The 23,553-nt window shown below is 41.4% G+C and overlaps 3 protein-coding genes across 3 annotated transcripts; 1 reads left to right on the top strand and 2 right to left on the bottom strand.

Moving 5' to 3' along the window:
- Positions 1-135: 135 nt before the first annotated feature.
- psma6a (proteasome 20S subunit alpha 6a) lies at positions 136-5,588 on the bottom strand. The gene is made up of 7 exons (XM_083997696.1): positions 5,405-5,588; positions 4,411-4,505; positions 4,192-4,273; positions 3,746-3,901; positions 2,539-2,717; positions 1,811-1,905; positions 136-1,337 (listed from the first exon to the last, which is right to left on the bottom strand). The coding sequence occupies exons 1-7, from the start codon at positions 5,478-5,480 to the stop codon at positions 1,280-1,282; spliced, it is 741 nt and encodes a 246-aa protein (XP_083853822.1). The 5' UTR covers positions 5,481-5,588; the 3' UTR covers positions 136-1,279.
- A 763-nt stretch (positions 5,589-6,351) lies between these two features.
- prorp (protein only RNase P catalytic subunit) lies at positions 6,352-17,572 on the bottom strand (the record flags this gene model as incomplete). Its single annotated transcript, XM_083997705.1, has 10 exons — positions 16,827-17,572; positions 16,493-16,631; positions 16,088-16,322; positions 15,715-16,019; positions 15,278-15,325; positions 15,013-15,145; positions 9,628-9,738; positions 7,563-7,711; positions 6,967-7,165; positions 6,352-6,480 (listed from the first exon to the last, which is right to left on the bottom strand). Exons 1-10 carry the CDS (start codon positions 17,248-17,250, stop codon positions 6,352-6,354), a joined length of 1,872 nt encoding a protein of 623 aa, XP_083853831.1. The 5' UTR covers positions 17,251-17,572.
- Positions 17,573-17,909: 337 nt separating this feature from the next.
- On the top strand, positions 17,910-22,850 carry ppp2r3c (protein phosphatase 2, regulatory subunit B'', gamma). Its single transcript, XM_083998044.1, has 13 exons — positions 17,910-18,043; positions 18,231-18,355; positions 18,652-18,756; positions 18,834-18,946; positions 19,516-19,613; positions 19,766-19,836; positions 19,979-20,111; positions 20,331-20,386; positions 20,634-20,709; positions 21,074-21,210; positions 21,573-21,710; positions 21,861-21,920; positions 22,033-22,850. The coding sequence occupies exons 1-13, from the start codon at positions 17,977-17,979 to the stop codon at positions 22,225-22,227; spliced, it is 1,374 nt and encodes a 457-aa protein (XP_083854170.1). The 5' UTR covers positions 17,910-17,976; the 3' UTR covers positions 22,228-22,850.
- The last annotated feature ends 703 nt before the right edge of the window (positions 22,851-23,553 follow it).

Raw genomic sequence — 23,553 nt, 5'->3', positions numbered from 1 at the left:
AGGAAAGGAGGAAACATTAGAAACACTTATCTGTATGTTCAACATCACCCTGAATGTGACATCGGCATAAAACAGATAACTGAATTTACACTTAAGTTACAGGGTCAACAAAATCTGATTATTAGAAACTTAAAGGTGGATGGTATGCCACTGGGTTGTGACAGATTGTGCTGAGTCACAGCACCAGGTCAGATCTATTAACATTTCCAAAATTGCACAAGTCTGATAAAACCATCATCAGATGGATGTGAAGGACACAACAGTGTGTGATTAAATATGCAGAGAAAAGAAAAGTAGCCAAACTAAAGTCTTCAATAAAAACATTGTGTTTAATCGAAGTGCGATATTGTACAGCGATGGCAGCAGGGGGGAGGAAGGGTCGAGGCCCAAGGGAGAGAAAGAAATACATGGTGAGTTCCCACTGACGTTAACCTGAGTCGAGCTAAACAGGAACGTGACTGATGATGACGGTCACGATGGGAGAATCCCCACAGCTGTTCCCTGGGTTATCACAAAGTACATCAGAGCATAAACATCATCCTGGAGCTGAAGACGAGTAGCGAGGAGAGAGAGAGACTATGAGGCAGATTAATAAAATGAGACAAATTCAATAAAGTATAAGTTGTGGCAGCCCTGAGTAAAGATGGTTAAAAAGCACTGTTTTCAATACAGCGACTCAAGACGCTACTCCACCACTGGCTTCATACTTTTAAAAAGAGGTATTGTGCCGTTGTAGTAGTGTTACCACGCCTCCGTCTTCCCAATCTGCTCGTGTCGTTGGAGCTGAGCTGTGTGTAGAGAGGGCACTGTGGTTAACACCCGCCTGGAAACGCCGTGACCAAGGAGCAACATCGGGGGCTGATGTGTCACATCTGGCGGACTGATGGTAAAATGTCCAGCGTCTTTCAAAGCTTCTGTGACATTTTGGCACCGGCGACGTCTCAGTGCGACCAGAAGGAAAAATGCAGGAGGGGGGGTTGATGTGTGGATAATATCGTGTCAGGTCGTGGAGCAGGGAGGATGGAGGAGGGGCGGGTGCCATGATCGGAGCGCAGATGAGCGCAGCTGGGAGACATTTTCTACCCACCTGGTATAAAACGACTCCATTGTTCCGTACTGTTTTGTTGTGCACCTCTTTACGAAGAGGATGATACCAGCTCCTCCTTTATCTTCCTTCCAGACGAGACCTTTTGTGTGAGGGAGGTTGGGGTTTTCTTGGTTTTCGCCGTTCATCATCCTTGTAATGATGACGGCTTACGAAAATGGCTGCCAACTTTCTTCACTCTCTCTCAGACAAAGCCACCAGGTGAGTATCAATCTCGGACTCCGACAGAATCCTGGAACACCAACACAAGAGTTAACGGTCATATTGTTTTTGTTCTGCCAGATGTTGAGCGCCGTACACACACACACACACACACACACACAGACACAGAGACATTGTGAGAACACACTCGACCATGTAAAGCCCTCTCTTTGATCTTATCCCTGGTTTTAGCTGTGGGGGATTTCCATGACAACACTTCTATTTTTCTCAATTGTGAAACATAACTCATAACATAACATTCAGCACATAAAAGATGTCAAAGGCAGGAGCAATAGAGCTGCATGTTTCTTTAAAGCAACAAAGACATCTTTGCTTTTTTATTCAGTGCGTGAGATATACCCAGGAAGTTTGGCAAAACCCATGCTCCCCCCCCCCCCCACCCGCATTACCCCATGATACTCTGTGATACCCACGCAGCAGCCTGCGGCCAGTCTGCTTCCTGTGGGATAGATAATATTTGTCACTTTGTCAGTCTCCACTCACTTGAATTTTGGTTCCTGTGTAGTGATGACTCCAATTTCCAGCTCTGAGGGCTTGAAGTCAATGGACAGTACAGTTGACATACATGAGATAGCCGTCTGTTCAGGGGGGGGGGGGGGGGGGGGTGAAGAGAAAACATATCAACACATCTGAGAGACAGGTGCATTTAGAAGCTTAATGTCTAACTATGTGAGGGGTTCTTGTGCAGTCACTGAGCGGAGAAAGATTAAATTAAAGTCTACACATACACCATTGAGCAGCACATCACTGTGTGTTCATACAACTCTAGGTAAATATTTGATGAAATTAAACGTTATATCATATTGATATCAGGATTTTTACAGACATTTTCACTTTAACTTAATTTCATAACTACAATGTAAATTCCTTGGACGACAGCAACAGTTTGGTTCCCTTCGACTGGCTGGAAACCACATGATGTAGTGAAGTAACACAGCTCTAAAACTCCCAGACATTTCCTGACATTCAAAATAAAAAAAACTCATGCCAAGTCCCCCTGATCTTCCTTGTCTGGAAAATATCAAGCTACATCCTGTAACCAGGGAAAACCATGAAATATTACAAATTATTTAACTAACATCCAAAAGTCCTAATCACTAAGGTTGTTTTAGTACAAAATCCCAACATGGTGTTATGAATATGACTGTGCTGGGGTTGAATGATGAGCTGGGGAAGTTTGGCACCATTCTTTGTGTTTCTCCGTGTCCTACCTCTATAGTTTGCCCGTAGGTCCAGTCCAGCTTCTTCTTGATTTTCTTCTCCAGGAAGCTGGTGGCCTCCGTCTGTTTGACCCCAGCTGCTGTGGCCTTGAAGCCACAGTAGTAGCCGGCTGGATCACACTTGTACAACTGTGGACCCAACTCTTCATCCACTCCAACCACCATCATACCTGGAGGAGGGATGTAAGGCAGAGAGAGGTTAACATGAGAGCAGCAACAAAAACAGAGGCAGTTTATTAAATGTCTGGTTTTAAAAGCAGTTTGGTGAATGAACTCAACTTTTGGGGAAAACTGTGGAGTCACTGTTAGATAAAAACTAGCATGAAACATTGTGTAATAATAGGATGGGTGTGACAATCTGTTATCAAACATAAATGTAAAATAGAGCTGCTGATAGTGTGTATGTGTAGCGTTAACCTAAATTAATTCTGTAATTTTAACCAGTTATGGGACAGTAAACCTTTTCATGGTGGTAATTTGTTTCCTAAAACTGGTTTTAGTGTTGGTCTAGAGTATATGCATCGCTCAGCGAAGCCAAAATAAAGGCACTGTAGTCACGGAGGAACCCATATGAAGAGAGGAACATGATTTTGAACATGTGTATGTACGTATGTCTTCAGTTTTGGTCAAAAATCCTATTTAAGCACAATACGTTTGAAATCTCTGCAAAACTGTGTGTCTTGGGATCGGCCACTGAGCTTCAGGACAATGACTTTTCGCGTTTTGAGAAGAGATGGATTATTTTGGCTCTCACAACAGCAAAACGAATACTACTACTAAGACACTGGAGGGAAAATACCCACCTCCTTATGAAGAATGGCACAGCTAGCTGCCTACAAGAGGGTGACTTGGATCAATTATGCTTACTTGAAGGCCTTTTACTGACTGGCTGTCTGTAAGTTAATGGTTGCCTTGATAATGCAGTGCCGTCAATGATTTATTGTGCTTATCTATTGAGAAGTATCAGTGTGGTGGTCTATGGTTTTGTTCATTTTGTTCTGTTGTTTTGTTTGTTTTTTGTTTTTATACTAAGGGAGTACATTTCTGTCCTTGGTGGCTCCCTGATTGAGTGAATGGATCTCTCTCTGTCTGTACTATTTGTGTGTTAAACTTCAATAAAAATGTTCATTACAAAAAACAAAACAAAACACGAAGAACAAGTTTCTGGTAGACACAATTAGACACGGGCGCTACTCACAGCATCCTAGTGGCCTCATCTCAGCGTTCTGCGTGTAGACCTGGCAGATGTCAGCCATGCGTTTACACAGCATGTCCACAGGGATCTCATAGCCGTACTTATACATCCAGTTGGCTGCTTCGTACCGGGCCCTCTGCACCTGAGACCTGCTGTCAGCTACGGGTGAAGACAAGATCCAGTTATATAACTTTAAATTGTTGCTAAAAACACATGTTGCACACATGAGCTACAGGGTTGGATTTCGTTAGTTGTACAACAGACTCTGTCCTACAACTTACTTACTGTACTACAGAGACAACATCATATTTACCATTAGTTATTCTTTTCTAATAGATGCATTTCTAGCTCTAAATGAAAACATTAGTAAGATGCAAATATAGCTACACATGCAAGATCTTTTTTTACAGTACACGTTTTATGTAGAGTTGAAACACTGAGCGACTTACCAGTCATGCCGGTCATAACACAGCCAATGTTATCTGTGATTTTGAAGAGATGTGTCACTGTCATGGCGTCCAGCAGCTTGTCCTGAGAGAGACACGAGACGTAAACAAAGTAAACAGATCAGTTTACATCACTGGTAACAAGAACCACAACAACAGCTGGGGGATATGATTAACATATTTTTTATAAAGTGTGTTAATAGCGTGTCCTTGTTTACTCACAGGGACTTTCCTCTGTGTGACGACCACAACGCAGTCCTTTCCTCTCACCGCCACAGAGGTCAGTCCTCCCTGGTTGATGGCTTTGAAGGCATACTCTGAACACACACACAATGTTTCCACATAAATAACACAATAATATTTTCTTTGACTTTCCAGTGTCAGTAACTACTTCACTCCTGAACGATTTATCTCAGCTGTCTACACCTTATTTTGTTTTTTTATTTTTGTGTTGGTTTTTTGCTATTGTGGCTACTCTTACTTCTCATTTTTGTTTGTTTATATTTGTTATCAATATGTACTGCCTTGTTCAAAGTTTGAATAAAAAATTGAAACCAAAAAACCCCACAATAATAGACAGTTCATAATTAGCTACAGCTGTAGTGCACCTCAAACACACTTTCACCACTGTCTCTTTTAAATCATGAATAAAAGCTAGTTATTAGTAACGTCCATGCACCTGTCTCTTTTAAGGTAAGGATGTATACAATGGTAACATAGTGGCGTTTCACTTTCAGTTTCTTTTGACAAAATTTCACATATCTGAGGCTTCATAATAGCACAATAGCAAAAAAAAAAAAAAAAAAAAAAAATTATATGTCGCTGGTGAAAATTACTAATTTAATAAAAGTAAGATTATGTATAAGTAACTTAGTGAACTAAAAGAGTCAGGCGAATAAGGAGTAAATTCAATATAACATTGCTAACTTGTGGTAAATTAATTTGCTAAATCGAGCTAGCTGATGGATCTGTTAACTGTTAGCCGACAAACTGCAGTAATAAAACGAGCCAGGTTAGTTTGTAAACCGCATAACTGCATTTATTTAAAGTTATTAATAACTGAACTACATCTATACTGCCTGTACCACCAGTTATCTGTCCCTACAGCGGTGAGCCATGAATGACTGAGCTACAACAAGGTGCTAGCTGCTGTTAGCCTGCTAGCAGCAGAGATGACAGAGCAGGTTGAGCGCGGCTCGTTTCTTTCTCCACTGACCGACTTGGTAGAGTCTTCCCTCCGGGGAGAAGATGGTGATGTGGCGGTCAAAGCCCGCACTGGACCCCCGAGACATGACGGCGAGGAAAAACAACAACAGAGGGGAAACTGGAGGAGACTGAATCTGAAACTAAACTGAGAGGCAACAGAAGCAAAACATGGCACATACACCTGAGCCGGAAGTGATCTGTCCGACCGAGCGCTGCTACTTCCGGGTCAACTTCGCATAATTCAAAGTTTTTCAATTCAACTTTACAGTCACAGAGGCATAGAAACATTAAAAATCAAAACAAAAATACATTAAAAAGGTAAAGAAAGAAATAAGACAGTAAAACACAATAATAGCCATTAGACTGATCAAAATCATTCAAATTATATACTGAATTTAGCTAAAAGCTGGAGCAAATAATAACCCTTTCAACCCTGACTTAAATGAATTTACAGTTTGTGCAGGCTGTTCCACAGATGAGGAGCATAATAACCGAATGCTGCTTCACTTTGTTTGGTTGTGGTTCTGAGGACACACAGTAGACCTGCCCCTGACGATCTGAGGGGTCTGGATACTTCATATGGATATAATAAATCTAGAATATATTTTAGTCCAAGATCATTTAGTGCTATTAGATCATCAGTGAGATTTTAAAGTCTATACAGGAAGCCAGTGTAGTGATCTGAGGACAGGTGTAATATGGTCCAGCTTAGTGTAGTTTAACACTTGACTGTGTTGTTTTGCTTATTAGCGTTGATGCGACATGCTGGGTTGTTTTTAAATTTAACTTGTTAATAAAAATCAAAACAAAAAAAAATTCTGTAAGAGGAATGAAAAAGTACAGGTGCTTCCATTGAATTCAAAAGTTTTATTCACAGGTCCACCGTTATATTCAAATTTGTTAAAGTACCACAAATGACTTGACAGCAAAACACTGTGCTGTGGAGTCAGTGTGTGCTCAGTGCTTTTGTGTGAGGCAAAGCCATCGTTGTGGCACTTCATAGGTCTTCCTGTCCTCTGCGTCGTCATAGGGAACGTGCCACGAGCCTCCTGAAGTCTGGACGGTGGTGTCGTAGCTGAGAATACTCTAAACACACACAAAGGTTCATTAGTATGTGTCTTTCACTGCAAAAACTCAATATCTTACCAAGAATATTTGTCTTATTTCTAGTCAAAATGTCATTTCAAGTCAAAACAAATCTCATTATACTTAAAATAAGACTTATCACATTAAAAAGTAGCTTGTTTTTAGACACTTTTTACTTATTTCAAGCATATTTTCACTTGAAATAAGTAGAAAAATCTGTTCTGCAAAAAACTTGCTTTCACTGGCAGATTTTTCTACTTATTTCAACTGAAAATTTGTTTGAAACAAGTGAAAATTATCTCAAAACAAGTTCATTTTTAGCTGATGAGTCTTATTTTACATGAAAAGAGATTAGTTTTGACTAGAAATTAGACATTTTGACAAGAAATAAGACAAATATTCTTGGAAAGATTTTGAGTTTTTGCAGTGTTCTGTCTGCCAACAAAAAACACACCCGCTCCTCCTCCTCCTGCTGCTCTTCCTCACCTGGAATCGAACCCTCCTGCCCGGTGCAACGTGGCCGTCCACCACCAGCTGGTGTCCTCTCTGCCATTTGAAGAAGAGCCGTCTGGTGGCCCCGTCCGGCAGGCAGGCCTTGTGGTCCCTCATCAGGTCCCTGCTCACAAACCGACAGTGATTCCCAGAATGCAAGGCGGCGTACAGCAGGAAGGGGTCGTCCTCTGAACTGGGAGACGCAGGGGCGAAGTAAGCTGATCATAAATCATAAATCGTGCCTCTTGAGAACAAAAAAGAAGCTGTTAACAACAACAATGTGCTGAGGGCTACATGCGACGTCACACTCTCTGTTCTGGTTTACTCTATTAGTCAACCGCCCACGTGTGGCAGCATCTGCAGTGGTAACACAGAAAAACCCTTTTCATTTTAGAGTAGCAATGACTGCACAATGAACAAATTGCACTTGCATGACTGAATCAATAAATTCCAATGACGTCCTCTTATATTAGTTTTTTTCTTGTTGTTGTTCCGTCTTAGACTCCAGCGTCACCCTGCTGTGTAAATGTGTGTCATTGTTTTCCGTAAAGTGTACGTCACACTGTTCTTCATTATTAACTGGTGCTCACATGTTGTCATTGAAGAAGCAATGGGCTTTTTCCTGGATGAGCTTCATGTTGTGTCGCTCCCAGGATCTAGAGGGCTGCAGCATGTGTTTCCTCCCCAACACCAGAACAGTCAGGCCCTGACGCTCCAGCTCCGACACCACCGCCAACAACTGCAACAAATGCACATCTCTTTTAACTCTTTCATTATAATCGCATTAGAATAACAGACAATTCAAAAACAAACTAAATGTAACAAATGCTAAATACCGGCTCCCTAAAGACCAACAACCACACCTTAGGATGCAAGTAGTAGGTCTTACAGGTTTTAAGACAGGTTCATGTTTTGGTTTGCATCTGGCACTCAGACACTGGCTGTTAGGATGGGTGTGTGTGTGTGTGTGTGCGTGTGTGAAAGGTAAGCTGCAAAACATGCTGTTGCATGCCAAAAAGGAAGATAGTAAAGATAATGATTTTGAATATTATTTCTAAGTAACACAATCACAACACAACAAACAATATGCAGGTTAAATCAAATGTATTGCATGAGCACACATCACAATAATAGGGATGTCTGTTGTATTTTACTGTATAGAAACCAATGGACCATATCAGTATCCACAAGAGTATGTGACATGTATTCAGTATGTCATATTTGAATCATCTTAGCAACACTGCATTTTTGTTCATGCCAATTTTGCATTTTATAGTTTTCAGCCATCCATCCATCCATCCATCGGCTATACCAATTATCCATGTTGGGTTGCAGAGGAGGAGATCACCATGGAGCTGGAGGCTCAAGAGACAGAAAAGCTGTGGACCGTCCAGACCAGAAGAAGGAGCCCCTCCCTGCTCCTGATGCTGAACTACGTGTGACTGAGCCGGCGTCCGTGGACAACCGGCCCACCAGACCACAGCGGACGTCGGTCTGGAGGAGAGCCCGCCGCTTCCTGGGGCCGAGGAAACCACAGAGGTGGAAGAACACCAGGGAACCCTCGTCCAACAATGTCATCTGAACTGACTTTCTCTCCCTCACTTACTGAAAACAACTGATTTTTCTTCTTTCCTTTTTTTTTTAAAGCAGAAGGCCGCCCACCTTGAGCCCGGTTCTGCCAAATGTTTCTCCCCCCAGAAAAGAGATTTTTCCTCACCATTGTCACCAGGTACTTGCTCAGGCAACTTTTGATCATTTCACATTGCAGGAAAAGGACAGGTGTTCAATGGCATGACATGACTGATGTCCATCTGACATGACAAGAATTTATTCTATTTTCTCTATTCTTTCTTGCCGCCTTCAGAAATGCACTGCTTTGCAACTCCACAGTGTCGACAACATGACTGAAGACTCCTGTTAATGGAAAATTCAGCAGGTCATTTATCTCACGTATCAAACTGTGCTGTCAATCTCTCGTTTTATTCATACATAAATTTGAATAAAAGCTTCCGATGGTGCTTCTGATAGTTTGTATTTGGATGATTTTTGCATTGATTTCAATAATGTATTTTGTTTTCACAGATCCTAGATGTGTAGATAGGGAAATAAGTTTGTCAGTTTGGACTTGGTGTTACATCAGTTACATCTGAGGAAGTGTGAGAAAGTGAAAATGTGACAGAGACAGATAAACATTCACATACACACACACATCCTGACAGACAACAGAGGTGTGGGAGGCCAGACAAGTAGGCTGGCTAGGTGTTGCTAAAATCAGGTATTGGACATTTATCAACACACCTCCTACACACATCTGTCATTCATACACAGACACACACACAGCGCAGGGTTAGTCATTATGCAACCGGCAGAAAAGCCCCTGGGTTGGACAAACATACATGTGGGAAGAAACCACTAAAATCTAGACTGTAAAAGTGTGTGTGTGTGTGTGTGTGTGTGTGTGTGTGTGTGTGTGTGTGTGTGTGTGTGTGTGTGTGTGTGTGTGTGTGTGTGTGTGTGTGTGTGTGTGTGTGTGTGTGTGTGTGTGTGTGCATGCAGACAGGCTAAGCACCATTAGATATGTTGCCCCTATCAAATCTGTTTTATCTCTTTTTGATGCCACATTCTGCATGCATGTGCATCTCTGTGTATTCTCACCGTCGCCGACTGTTTGCTTTTGTCTTTGTTGATATTTGCTACATTCAGCCCATCTACAACCACATCAAAAGCTGGCTTCCTCTTCACAAACGCTTTGAAACGTTCCAGCTCCTAGAAGAGACAGACATTAAATAAATTGAAACACTGTACAGACAAAAAAATCAGGTCAGTCGAGGAATAGATATAAAGATATGGGTCAAGACAAGCAGATTATAATTGAGGTTACACAAGACGACATTGATGCATTTTTTGCTATTCAACCATAGAAAGTCAAAGCATTTCAAAAGAATAATAAGAATAAGAATGACTTTATTAAACCCCAAAGGGAAATTCATTTGTTTTTCAGCTCACCTACGATTATACTCATCATAGCAGTGTGCATGTTCTTGCATATGTGAAGCTTCTCAATGTGCAACAAAGGCTTTGAAATAACAATGAGAGCAGAGACTAACACTTTTGATTCGTCTGAAGCTGGTGGGAATTTCACCGTTTTTTGCAGGTATTAGGTCATAAAACCGAAGAACTGGACAAATTAAGATTCTGATTTCATGGTGGTGGTTGGGGAGAAGTCAGGGGATCACCACAGTTATATAAGAATTACATAACAGAATTTGTCCTCGGTGCCGTCTGCACCAAATTTTATGGCATCCCATCCAAAGTTATAGAGGTATTTCAGCCAGGACTAAACCTGACCAACTAACGGACAGAGCAGTAGAGAAACTTTACAGTATTTAATGCTGCTGATAGTGTGGGTCAAAATGAATTATCTAAGTTATGTATTTAGTTATTTACTCCCAAATTCCTCTCACACACAGTTTTCCCTCCTCAGCAGGTGTATATTCTCATAGCATATTCAATTCATCCATGATTATGGAGCAAAAATCAGAGAGGTGCTGATGTCTAAATAAAATTGGGTGCACAAGAGGATAACTTGGATATCTGATTAAATACACAATGCTGTTACTAAATGCACAGAAAACCACTGCTGAGCTCTCTAACAACACCATCAGGGGTTGGTTCCTTATTGTGGTTGCAGAGTGTAACTGAACTCCAGCTGTGGGCTCGCTGGTCTGATGGTTGGCTGATCTTCTCGCTGCCTCTGATCACGTCTGCCAGTAATAAATGTACCTGACTTTTCCTTCTCAGCACCGAGATGGCGGAGCGCCAGCTGGCAGCGGGACCTCTCCCTGTTTGGATAAAGCTCACTATCATTTTAATGTCTGTGCACTGTGCACCTGGGTAATATAACCTGGATGTTTTTCCTTGGGTGTGTTTAGATTCAACTTAGATGAATATGACAGAATGTGAAGTGGGTTACTTGCAGCTGCATCTCAGATGTATTCCCACTGTTCAAGTACTCATTCCTATTGAGGGGCGGAGAAAGAGTCTGATGTGGAAAGACGTGACTGATTCAGTGTCTTCCTGAAGCTTAATGTTAGCATTACCACAGACCCCCCTCTGTCTGAGCCCACCTGCGGGGGCCACTGTGGTCAGTGTGTGACATACTGTATCACAGCTTCATACCATGAGAGGAAAGTAGTGCTGAATCTCAGAATAGGCCGGCACAGAGGCATTGTTAGTACTTTCACTTTTAGATAGCAGCCGTATGGAAATAGGCTGCTGTGAATTCCCCTGGACTTGAAACTCGACTGTGTGCACACTATCACGCACAACCTGCACCATGAAAATAAGACTGTAAAAATGGTTTTAAAAAAATATTCCTCCTCTGGTGGAGCTGTGATCTAGATAATATGTCTCACAAGCCCTGTAGTTGCTTGAATGTCTATTTTGATCATTTATTAATTCACAAAACCATATGGAAGATGGATGAGATGCATGTTTTAGGTGGGAGGCAAAAGGAATAAAGGGAAGGGAAGGGAAGGGGAATAAAATTGATGTATGACATACAGATGCAAGGGTGGAGGTGAGATGAGTGGTGCAAAAAATTCAAAACAATAAAAATAGTTGGGAAAAAAAGAAGAAGGTTGAATTGGATCAGAAAAATTAAGGAAGAACGAAGAGAATGAGAGAAGGACAAGGAAGAAAAGAAAGATGGAGAGAAAGTCCAGTATAATTATCCAGGGACTTTCCAGAGCTGATATGTGAAACCAGCTCATTGTGCCGCTGTGACACACACACACACGCATGCACACACACACACAAGCGCTCAGTACCAGTTAGTACACACAGTGTGATTCTGCAAGGATTCCCAACAGTATTACCACTGACCTATATAATAATGTCTTCACAATATAGAAAACAATAATTACCTATAGGGTGTAGACTATGAAATATACAGTATATTAGTTCAATACTTCCTAAAAACATCCTGCTGAATTTATCTGACTCACTTTGATTAAATCAGTTTAGACTGAAATAAATGTGACTAAAAATACAATTTTCCATGACAACCTTTTATGCAAGTGTAGTAAAGTAAAATAAGGTTTTATTTGTTGAAACGTTAAAAACAGACTGATGCTTCTAACTGTGGTGAGACGTGTCCGATCAGCTGAACACATGATGCTGCTGTGGTCAGAAAAACATACTGCATGCTGGGATGTTATTAATGAAAGCTGTCGGTTATTTTTACTGCAAAGGCCACACAACATACTGCAATACAGTTTTTTTTTTGCTAACCTAGAAACTGGGTTAATACAAAGAAGTGTCACCACTGGAAAATAAAGCCTCAAAGCTGAGACAAATGAGTTCTACTATTTATTTATATATAATTATATATAATAATTATGAGTGTGTACCTATTTGCACAAGGGTCACTCAGTGTATTGTCAAATACAGGTCTACTCTCAACATTTATTATGCCTCCTGACAGCCTTTCCGTGACACCACTATAATCAGCAGCCTCCCTCTCTTCCTCCATCTGACCATTTGTGCAACTGTTGCTTCATTGTTGTCTCCATTTGCCAATATAATTAATAGCCATGAAAGGGAAATTAATAAAGTCCATTTAAGCAGCACCACGTCTGTGTGGCTTCCTCCGTCTGCCTGCTTGACGGGAGGTGGTAGCGATCCAGATTCACATGGTGCTCCACATGCTGGAAATCCCCTCAATCTAACTAACTATTCCACCAACAAACTCCCCCTGCCTACTGAAAAACACAAAGACACATATGCAAACTCCCTCCGTCTACATAAATTAAATCTGACATATTATTAACTGCACGTTAATGATGTGGCCAAGTTTGTTTCTGGAACAATTTCAGGTGAATAACCTAGGTTTTTTTTTTAAAGTTAATTGTCAGTGGCATTATAAAAAAAGAATACAGCCAGTACATTCCAATCCAATGAAAAGCTTGTGCCCTGGCTCTGTCTCCACACAGACAGCTCACATATGCAGATATCCGAGATAAAAACTGATGACTGCATGCTTCTGGCAATAAAAGAACTTCACGGCTTAAAAACGCAGTTTCCATTTCATGTCTGAGCTCGCATGCACGTGTTTACTGTTTACTCAAACTCTAAACAGTCTGTGGGTTAAAGCTGTTTATCAGACAGGTGGCGTGACTCCTGCTCTTCCAACTGTGACTCCTACTCTCATCGGTACAGGTACGTTAGCTCCCAGTGACTGGAAGAACAATGGCCGTACCCACCTCGAAACATGCAAAATATGTCATTTTCATACAAGAACATTTAAGTTAAAGGAATAGTTCAACATTTTGGGAAAGTCCCCCATTTGCGTTCTTGCCGCGCGTTAGATGAGAAGATCGATACCACTCTCATATCTGTGAAGCTGAAGAGTGGAAACAGCCTGGCTTTGATCCTATGTGTTTATAACATACCTGAGAATGACTCTTAAGTCCAATTATTCATATATTATCCTGTTTATATATAAAGAAAAAAACTACAGGCTATTATCATGTTATACATATATATATATATATATTTAATAACGAAGCTTAGCTAACCATATTAACCTTTGGGTTGGCTAAGATTAACAATGAAACTGTATTCAATGCTAATAAAACTGCATTAGAGGTTAATACATATTAAATGACCTAAATGAACTCATCCCCTCAATGCATGCCATCTTCCTTTAATGGATTTACCCTGATTTCAAAGTGAGACCTTTAGGAGAATATACTAAAACACAGTAAGTCACAGTGCCCTAGAGAAAGAGCCACATAACCCAACACATACACTTCCCCCACTCTCTTACGCAAAGAAGTGTTAACAAAAAAAAAGGTGATGACGTTGTGATGCTAGCAAACATGTAGAGTGGAAACTACAACTACTCAGGGTCTAAATGTGTCTGTAAAGGCCAACAGCAGAGCTACAACTCAGAGGATGTGGAGATGACTGGCTCGTATCACCCTCTGTGGCTTGGGCTAATTACTAAATATCAAAGTCTCACCAGGCCACAGAAATGAATCAGCACAGTCTTTGAACTGGACGGACTGACGGCCGCCTCGCTGTGCCTGCACTTTAACTTAATCTCTCTTAAAATGTGTCCTTAAAGGCTGTTTCCATCTCATCCATCTGTAGAGCGACTGCAGCTGTTTGAACAAGTCATGGTCTGAGAAGATGCTTCAGGTGACCTCAGTGAACCAACAGCGCCATCTGGCACAAGTTTGAGAAACTACTGTACCGCGCTGCAAATAGATCAGCTCCCGAAATGGTGCTTTTTTTTGGGGGGGGGGGGGGGGGGGGTTAACATCATTTTAGAAATTAAAGTTTCATTGTGTACTTAACAGTTTTTTTTAAATAGCTGACAAACACAAATAGATTAAAACTGAACACAGCTTAAAGATCTGAAACTGCTGAACGACATACAGCATAATGCATTTTTATCTTAGTTTTTTTTAAATTACCGTATTTAAGTTTTAGTAATTATTTAATGTCCAGTAGTAATCTAAAAGTTTATATAACAGTAGATCATATGGTGCAAATCAATGAATAAAACTCAATGTCATCAAAAATGTTGTTATGATGTTGTTAAGTCTCTATATTTTCTTGAGCACTTTAAGTCTCTATTAAAAACTCATCTCTTTTCCTTGGCATTTTAGTTTTTATATGTCTTCACTTTTGTTTTATTCTTTTATTGCCTGTTTTTACTGTACATTACTGGTATCCCATTTAGCTTTATTGTTACTAGTTTTACTTGTGTGTTTTATTGTACAGCACTTTGGACAACTTGGGTTGTATTTTTAAATGTGCTATAGAAATAGAAATAAATGAAATATGTTTTTCAAAACTACATGCAATGGCACTGAATCGGTGTCCTGCTTACTATCTCAAATCCAGGGATTAAATTATTTAACCTATTTAAATGTTCCTAATGACCTTAGATTTGAATCTTTAGAGACTTATATATGAGTGTGCATGTGTGTGTGTGTGTGTGTGTGTGTGTGTGTGTGTGTGTGTGTGTACCTCTGGATTGGTCTTGTTAAAAACATCTTGTCCCTGGATGATGTCCGTCATCACTCTGTCTTTCAGCTGTTGGTACTCCTCAGCAGTCAGCTGGATAGACTCTAACTCTGACCCACAACAACTGCACAGACCTCTAAACATGCACAAACACACAAACACATATATATGGTTAGATATCGCAGACACACCATCAACCTATTCACAAAAACTGATAATACAACATAAACTGCAAGTAAGGCGTTGAAGCAGGAAGTGGCGTGGTTACTTTGGGGTGGCACTGGTCCAACCTCCTGTCCATTTTTCTTCTGGGAGACTGAAGAGAGAGAGGAAAAGAAAGACAGAGAAAACAAAGAAAACAAAGGGGATTGAATGAAGTTTTGTTTCTCATCTGTTTCAAAGAGAAAGAAGAGAAAATGTATTATATTATCCACACAATATTATTATGAGCCCCACAGTGGACTGCAGCATCTAAAATGTATTGAGGGATCATATCTGAGCAACAGCGTTCACTCCAAAGTCAGGATCATTCTCTTTAAAGCAGCACCTTTAAATTATATTACTGATTAGATAGATCAAATAATTTCTTGTCAATAGTAAGCAATTTATGTTTGTAAATTCAAAAGAGTTTTTAAGACAAATTCTGCTAAATTCTACCAAATGATACATTATTATGATGTCAGCCATCCAGCCACCTCGTCCTACCTCTCAAACCAGGTCTTGATGCTGCTGGCGAGGCCGAGCTGTGGGTAGATCTGGTTGTTCCTCATGTACAGCAGGATCCTCAGCAGCTTCTCCTGGTGTTCACGCTCAGACACGGCTTCTGCCTCTAACCCTCCCCCCTCTGTCGTCCCCCTCCCTCCCCTAAACAGAGCGTCCCAGGTCTCCGGGTGTGGACTCAGCCCCTTTTCAATCAGTTCATCATAAAGAGTCCAGGCGGTGGTCAGGTCACCGTGCAACACCGCTGCTGCAATGACATCCCCATAGTTGCGTGACGATGGGGTAAAGACCTGTTGGGACGACAGAGGATGTTAGTGTGAGTCTGAGATGTTTCCTGAACAATCAAACGGCTCCTCACCTTCTTAGCCTCCTGCAGGAGGCTGGCGGCCTCCCTCCACCTCGCCGTGCGGCTGAACGACTTGATGAAGAGCGTGGAGGCTCCTGTTTCTAGAGAGGGGAAACTTCCCTGCATGATGTCATAGACATCAAACACCTCGGCATCATGGCCACCACTCACACACAGTGTGAGGTAACGCAGCAACAGCTCATAGGACAGTGTCCCAGTTTCCATAGCTACGAAAGTCAGCAGCGACCTGTGGTAAAAGAATTTAAGAACAGACGTATTGATCAGTTCACTGACCTTCATATTGAACTTAAGTCGCATCACACAAAACCTTATGTAGCGACGAGAGGCCTAATTCTCTGGATATCCACACAGTGTTTTCAGAGATCACACACACACAAACACACTCCACACTCTCACTTTGCGATCGCCAGCTCTGCTCCAGAGGTGAAAAGTGCGGACATCATCTTGATGTCAAAGCGCTCTGGATTTCCCAGAGACTCTTTCAGCTTCCTCCACTTAGCAACAGAAAGTGGTTGGTTAGGAGGCTCCAACTTTCCTATAAAAAAAAAGACCAAATAATTATTTTCTCGCACTCTCACTGATTCATTTAGACATCTTAAAGTGTGCCAATTTAACTCACACAAATCAGATTTTTGCAGATATTGTTGTATTTTGTGTCTGAGAGAGAAAGTCCATACTTTCCCAAATGTTAAAGATGCCTAATAAAGTAAATCATTCTGGTCTGTCCTACCTGCTCTTCTTGTTGCCCTTCGTTCAGGCTCCTCCTCAGCCTCCTCTTCGTCCTCCAAAGCCAGAGCTGCTTTCCTCCTCAGCATCTCTGCCGTCCTCTTTGCCGTTCCAGCAGAAAACACAGACTTCTGCCTCAGAGTGGAGCTTTTACCTCCACTGTCCCCTGCGTCTTCCCAATGTCTGTTGGTCTTGTATTTTACTCCACCATGTCCATCGTCTCTCTGTCCACTGGTCTTTCTGACTGTCTGTCTGCCACCCAGGTTTGGGTTTGTGTCTCTGGTGCACAGAAAGCGTGCTGTGGGAGGCAGCTGTGGTGTCTTGCACAGAGAGGTATTTATGGTGGGGAGAGCTGAGCGTCCCTGGTGTAAGAAAGGCTTCAGGGGTTTCAAGCATATTCTGACTTTAAATATCAAGCTGGAGCCCATGATAGCAAGTTTAACCTCTGGGCTTTGATGTACTTTATTCAGACACAACTACAAGTGGCGCTACGTGTCATGCAGAAACTGATGATGAACCTGTTTCCCCAGACCAGCTCACAACAATACTGACACATGCTGTGGAGTGAATGAACCGAGATCAACCAAGAGATAACTTTGCTGTTTCTATAAACCGGAAGACAACCATCACTCTCACTGCCTCTGTCTACACTTATAACCATTTAATGTTGACTCACACTGAAAAACCAACCCGGCTTCGTCTTCTCCACAGTAGGTTACTTCGTGGATAAACACAACTGCAGCAGGCATGACTTTCGTCGCACACCTTGACGTCATCGATGTTTGACAGCTCCGTTTGTGTGACCGGTTTGGTTTTCAAAATAAAGGAGCAAAACCAAAACGGATCACTTGAAATCTGCTTTAAAATTAAGAAATATGTAAGTGATATTTAGATTAATTTACGGTTAATATTTCATTTGAATTGATAGCAACTGTTATTTCCTATCATGGCATTACTTTGCGGCTTGAATGTTTCTGTTATGGGTGTTGGGCCTTTTATTTTGAATTTCAACCGGAAGTCGTATCGTTGCTCAGTCACTCAAAGTAAACGTACGTTAGCTACTTCAGTTACACCACTAAGTTGTACACAGGTTTCTAGTTTTTGAGTTAGAAACGAATTTACCAATGAAACATTAGACTGACCTGGGAGCAGATATGGCTAAAGAGCAACAGCCTCACTGGTCTGACATTTTGAAAAGGAGGCTGGCAAACTCCAGAAAAGGTAAAGAAGACTGTAAACTTTGGCTGGTTAGCATTAGCCTGCTACTTTATTTTGAATTGAAAGTGTCGAGTAAAAGTCCCTTGGCTAAATCATCACAAACATTTTACCAACCAGAAACATTTAATTGAACCGGTATCGATTCTCACGCTGTTGTTGGTGTCGTTTCCATGTTTCTGCCTGCGCACAGACCAGAGGAGCGAAGAGGAAACGAGGGCAGAAGAAACTGAGTTGTTCACCAAGTATTACACAGAGTGGAGAGGAGGAAAGGACAAGGACGAGTCCTACAGGAACATCCCACGCTTCTATTATAGGGTATTGAACACATACAGGCATTTATAAACATTTAATTGACACCTGTTGTCATTCCTCTGATTTGGACTGAGTTATTGTTGTACCCATAGCAGAGACGTACCCTATGAATCCAGATAAAAGGGTTTCTTTCCATTATGAAGACAGTGACTTTATGTATACGACACCAGAACAAACCATAAAAAGATGTTTTTTAGCAGTAAATATTACATAATATAAGCATACAGGTGTTTGACTACTGAGATGTGCATTTTAATGATGATGATGATGATAATGATAATGTTGATAATGTCCCTCAGTTACCAGCAGAGGATGAAGTTTTACTTCAGAAACTGCGAGAAGAATCCAGAGCTGTTTTCCTCCAGAGGAAGAGCAGAGAGCTGCTGGATAATGAGGAACTGCAGGTAGAAAACACACACACATACCAGCAGCATTGCATTTATTGAGCTGTCTTGTAACCGCTCTGTTTGCCTTTGTGCAGAATCTGTGGTTCCTGCTCGACAAACATCAGGTGCCTCCAGTAAGTGGAGAGGAGGCCATGATCAGTTATGAAGCCTACCTGCAGGTGGGGGAGAAGGCTGGGCCCAAGTGCAAGTGAGTAACAGGAAGTAGAGGTTTACTGGCAGCAGCACAGCATAACAGTAACAGTGTTTGCACAACCCTGTTTTCTGTAATAGACCATGTATGTGTTGTTTTTGTTTTGGATCAAAAGTCTTTTCTGAAGGATCCAAGTGTCATTTTGACATTATATCCACCTGGGTGTTAAGGGCATTTGGCTGACAGGAGAAAAACATACAACACCATAATTGTAACTGCTGCTGGCGGGTAACTACCTCTGGGGGTTCTCAGAGACACATTTGGTCACATTATAAAACCCCATGCCAATAAAAAATTAACGCATGGACCAGGAAAAGGGCGCATTTTAAGAAGAGGTTAATCTATCAATGTTTAGCCAATGTCAGCGTTGCAGGGTTTTAAATTAAAGGAAGTAATATTTTCACCTTGGCAAGGGAAAAATAAATCTGACTTGCTGTGTAAGATAAATGCCAAGAGGCGGAACGTGTTCAGGGAAGATATAAACAGGGGGAATCTGGCTTTCAGAACAAGGAAATAATATATAATAATTGGTAACAGCCTTGCCCCCCTTCTCTCCTTTCCTTCAGAAAATTCTTCACAGCCAGAGTGTACGCCAAGCTGCTCCACAGCGACCCGTACGGCAGAATCTCCATCATGCAGTTCTTCAACTATGTCATGAGGAAAGGTCTGGATCTTCATGTGACCTATCATGGGCCTTGTCTCTTTTCACTGCAATGATCAGTGATTATTTAGTATTGATGATAACATGATGAATAGGTTTTAAGACCCATTTATTTACCTGCCAGTTGCTCATGTCTGTTCTCTCTCTGCATCCAGTGTGGCTACATCAGACCCGGATAGGCCTGAGTCTGTACGACGTAGCGGGACAGGGCTACCTCAGAGAGTCGGTATGTGTCTCCATCAGTGCACATAAATTACAGTTTAAATGTTAAATGGAGTCGTTGGCATGAATTGAGCAGCAGAATCATGGTCTGCAGTTGTGCTGACGTGTAAACTGCCAAGAAAGGTGACGCTCCTTCTTCTGTGTAGGATCTGGAGAACTACATCCTGGAGCTTATCCCCACTCTGCCTCAGCTGGACGGCCTGGAGAAGTCCTTCTACTCTTTCTACGTCTGCACTGCTGTTCGCAAGTTCTTCTTCTTCCTCGACCCCCTCCGGACCGGTGAGCCCGAAGAGTGAAATAAAGCAATAATGTGTGCTGAAGCAAATATTTTTTTCTTCCATCCTAATTCCATACAACATGTATGAACCAGGATGAAGGATGTACAGGGCATGCAGCAAAACACTGGTGATGATGAGGAGGACTATGATATTTTAGTGTGCTCAGATGGATGCCACATTTCCTGAAGGTGTGTGTCTGCTTGTTTGTTTTTTTCCCCAGGAAAGATTAAAATCCAGGATATCTTGGCTTGCAGTTTCCTGGACGACTTGTTGGAGGTAGAATATTTTTTCTGTCGCCATCTTTTTTCACAACCTAAAACTAATGGTATATCCAGCCTGTGACTGCAGTAGTCTACTTAACTGAATATTTTACATGTATTATAAGGATTACTGCAGCTTTTTGTCTTGTTTGCCTTCAATTGCTACAGTATGTCATGGTTCAACCCTTATCAGGAGATATTCCCAAACTGTCGCTCCACCTTTAACGCTCTTCTTCTTTTTCTCTCTCCCTCTGTGTTCCTAGTTGAGAGATGAGGAGTTATCTAAGGAGAGTCAGGAGTCCAACTGGTTCTCTGCCCCATCTGCTTTGCGGGTCTATGGTGAGAAAACATGTGTATTGATTGATTTTCCAGTTTTGTGGGTCATGGTAAAATTCTATACAATACTTAAAAGTTATTTAGTGTCAAAACACTTAACATATAATTAACTGTGTTAAATAAAAGGAGCAGGAGATTAAATATTGGTGCGAGTGATTTATATCCAAGTATCATTTAATCAAATCTGGAAGATAAAGATGTTTTGCTATGTAACCAAAGTCTCACCACTGCTTCTTTTGAGTGTTTGTGCCTAATATGAAGTTCTGTCAAGATGTGACTTATACATCATAGAGAGGGACAACCTGAAAACAATATGTGCGCCTGTCTTGTCGTTCATCTCCTTGCTGGCCTCTCTCGCTCTCTAAAGGCCAGTACCTGAACCTGGATAAGGACCACAACGGCATGTTGAGCAAAGAGGAGCTGTCCCGCTACGGCACGGCCACGCTCACCTCCGTCTTCCTGGACAGAGTGTTTCAGGAGTACCTCACCTATGATGGAGAAATGGTAGAGTCCGCAGTATCAGCAGCAGTATTAGCTGATATAGTAAAACGTAATGATGGATGACTATTGTTGTTCGTCCTCTCCTTTATCCAGGGTTTTGTTTTTTGTTTCATACCTGTGTGTGTGTGTGTGTGTGTTAATGTTTAACTGAAACAAACTTTTAAAGTTAATGTTCGGCTGAATGAGGGCAGCTTGTTCCGTCTCGTTTAATGACGCATAGTGTTATAGTGAGAATTAAAAGGAACTGCTCTGGTTCTCTTTTCTGTGCAGATGGCAGGGATAGTTTTGCAGACGTCTGTGAGCTGAGTCCAAAATATACTGAACACACGTAAATGTGTTTCTGTGTTTCTCCTCTCTCTTCTCAGGATTATAAAACCTATCTGGACTTTGTTTTGGCCTTGGAGAACAGAAAGGAGCCAGCAGCGTTACAGTACATATTTAAACTTCTGGATATGGAGAATCAAGGATTCCTCAACGTCTTCTCTCTCAACTACTTCTTCAGGGTACCAGCTATAAATAAACACACCTGTATATTCAAACAGAACATGTTTGCTCTGCTACGGGCATCCAGTCGTCCATGTTGCAAGAAGTACAACAAGGCACATACACATTTGCAATAACTGTGTCACACCTCTCTCTGTATCGTCCTGCAGGCCATTCAGGAGCAGATGAAGCTGCACGGTCAGGAGCCCGTCTCCTTCCAGGACGTCAAGGTGCGTTATACAGAAACAATGTGAACGTTACAGGTTATTTTCAAGCTTTACTGTTCACATGTTACATGGTTGAGAAAAATGAGTGAACGTTGTGATGTGTCTCCCTCCTCAGGACGAGATCTATGACATGGTTAAGCCCAAGGACCCTTTTAAAATCACGCTCCAGGACCTGGTGAACAGTTGTCAGGGCGATACCGTCACCAGCATCCTGATCGACCTCAACGGCTTCTGGACCTACGAGAACAGAGAAGTGCTGGTCGCCAACGACAGCGACGGCAGTAACACGGCTGACCTAGACGACACCTGAGGACGATTATGAGTTTTTCACAGATTTCATCCCCAGCGGTGACAAACATTATGTCCTGTTGAAGCGTCAGCAGTGAGTTGAACCTTCACCTGCTGCTGACTCAGGTCCTCCATTCAAAACAGTGGCACCAAATAACTAAACTGTGAAAACCTTGAAATGAATGAATGGAAGGAGGGAAGCGGGTTGTTTTGTGTAAATATTGTTCCATTTTCCTGTGAAGACCTAATACACATGTTTTTGTCATTTCACTCTTTAAAAAAATGTTTCCTTTTTATTATTTCTGATTATGCCTGGTCACTTTCCTTTGTACTGGCTGAATTAAAGCGCTCTTTCAGTAACACTGAAGTCCATTCAGTGGAACGAATGACTGTAATGTGAGAGGGGAAACTCGTATTGAAGAACCAACAGAGAATTATTATTCGATACCATAGTTCCACTCAGTTGTACTAAGTCTTACGGTGGGTGGAAGCTCATTGTTTTTATTTTCCACCTTGGCTGCAACTTGACTCTTTTTGTTCACGGCTCTCCAGCGTTGGCTGCAGCAGGTCTCATATAAACCCACAGTTCACAACCTGCTCAGCACCAAACAGCAGACAGGTGGGTAATGAACGAAGCAAAGCGGAGCACGAAGCAGCCATGTTTCTGTCAGGAGTTGTTGAAGACCAGAAAACAGGTTAACTGACTTAACTGACTGTTGAACTTAGTACATGTTAATAGGCAGCTGGTTGCAAAGAAGTTTACCATTAATAAGTCAGTTTGTTCAGAGCTTGTTTTTACTTCTTCCAAGTGAAAAATACACATAAGATACAACTTATCGCAGCAGTTTAAAATTTGGCTCTTGGCAGAAAATGTTGCTCCAAGCAGATGCAGGTAAAAGATATGAAGATATTGGTAACTGTATAAAATAGAAATACAAACTTACAAAACAATAACCTCAGGCTTGACTTTTGTTTATTTAAATCTAAGTAAAGATTCTTCTGGATTTCACTTTAAACATAGCCTAGAAATCTAGACGCACCCTAGCGGCAGCAAAAATATTTGCTCCGTAGGTATACATTTTAGTGATATAGTCTGGCTTGTCAGGCTACTTTAAACATGTTTTTTTGTTGATAATTCAGTTGCAGGTTAAAATGCACAATAACAAAAAAAAAGTCATTTCAAAAGAATAGTAGTTCATTCATTACAGTGGGATCAATTAGAGTGACAGTATAATAGTTTCAGTTTAGTTTATTGTCCCCTGGGGGAAATTAGTTGTGCAGCAGTGTAAAAGAAAAACATACAGATACACTGTAGAATAGTTACAGTAAAAGACAGCGGTAAACAGTC

The sequence above is a fragment of the Trachurus trachurus genome (assembly GCF_905171665.1).
Source record: "Trachurus trachurus genome assembly, chromosome: 22".
Classification (NCBI taxonomy): domain Eukaryota; kingdom Metazoa; phylum Chordata; class Actinopteri; order Carangiformes; family Carangidae; genus Trachurus; species Trachurus trachurus.
The sequence above is the reverse complement of the archived record's forward strand: the minus strand, read 5'-3'. Positions and strand labels throughout refer to the sequence as shown.

Excerpts from the sequence above, each read along its gene's own strand:
- psma6a (XM_083997696.1), bottom strand. The coding sequence starts at position 5,480 with ATGTCTCGGGGGTCCAGTGCGGGCTTTGACCGCCACATCACCATCTTC. Across the intron at positions 2,718-3,745 it reads GATGAGGCCACTAGGATGCT|GTATGATGGTGGTTGGAGTG; the intron begins GTGAGTAGCGCC and ends TCCCTCCTCCAG. Across the intron at positions 1,906-2,538 it reads CCTACGGGCAAACTATAGAG|ACGGCTATCTCATGTATGTC; the intron begins GTAGGACACGGA and ends CCCCCTGAACAG.
- ppp2r3c (XM_083998044.1), top strand. The coding sequence starts at position 17,977 with ATGGCTAAAGAGCAACAGCCTCACTGGTCTGACATTTTGAAAAGGAGG. Across the intron at positions 18,044-18,230 it reads GCTGGCAAACTCCAGAAAAG|ACCAGAGGAGCGAAGAGGAA; the intron begins GTAAAGAAGACT and ends GCCTGCGCACAG. Across the intron at positions 21,211-21,572 it reads TCACCTATGATGGAGAAATG|GATTATAAAACCTATCTGGA; the intron begins GTAGAGTCCGCA and ends CTCTCTTCTCAG.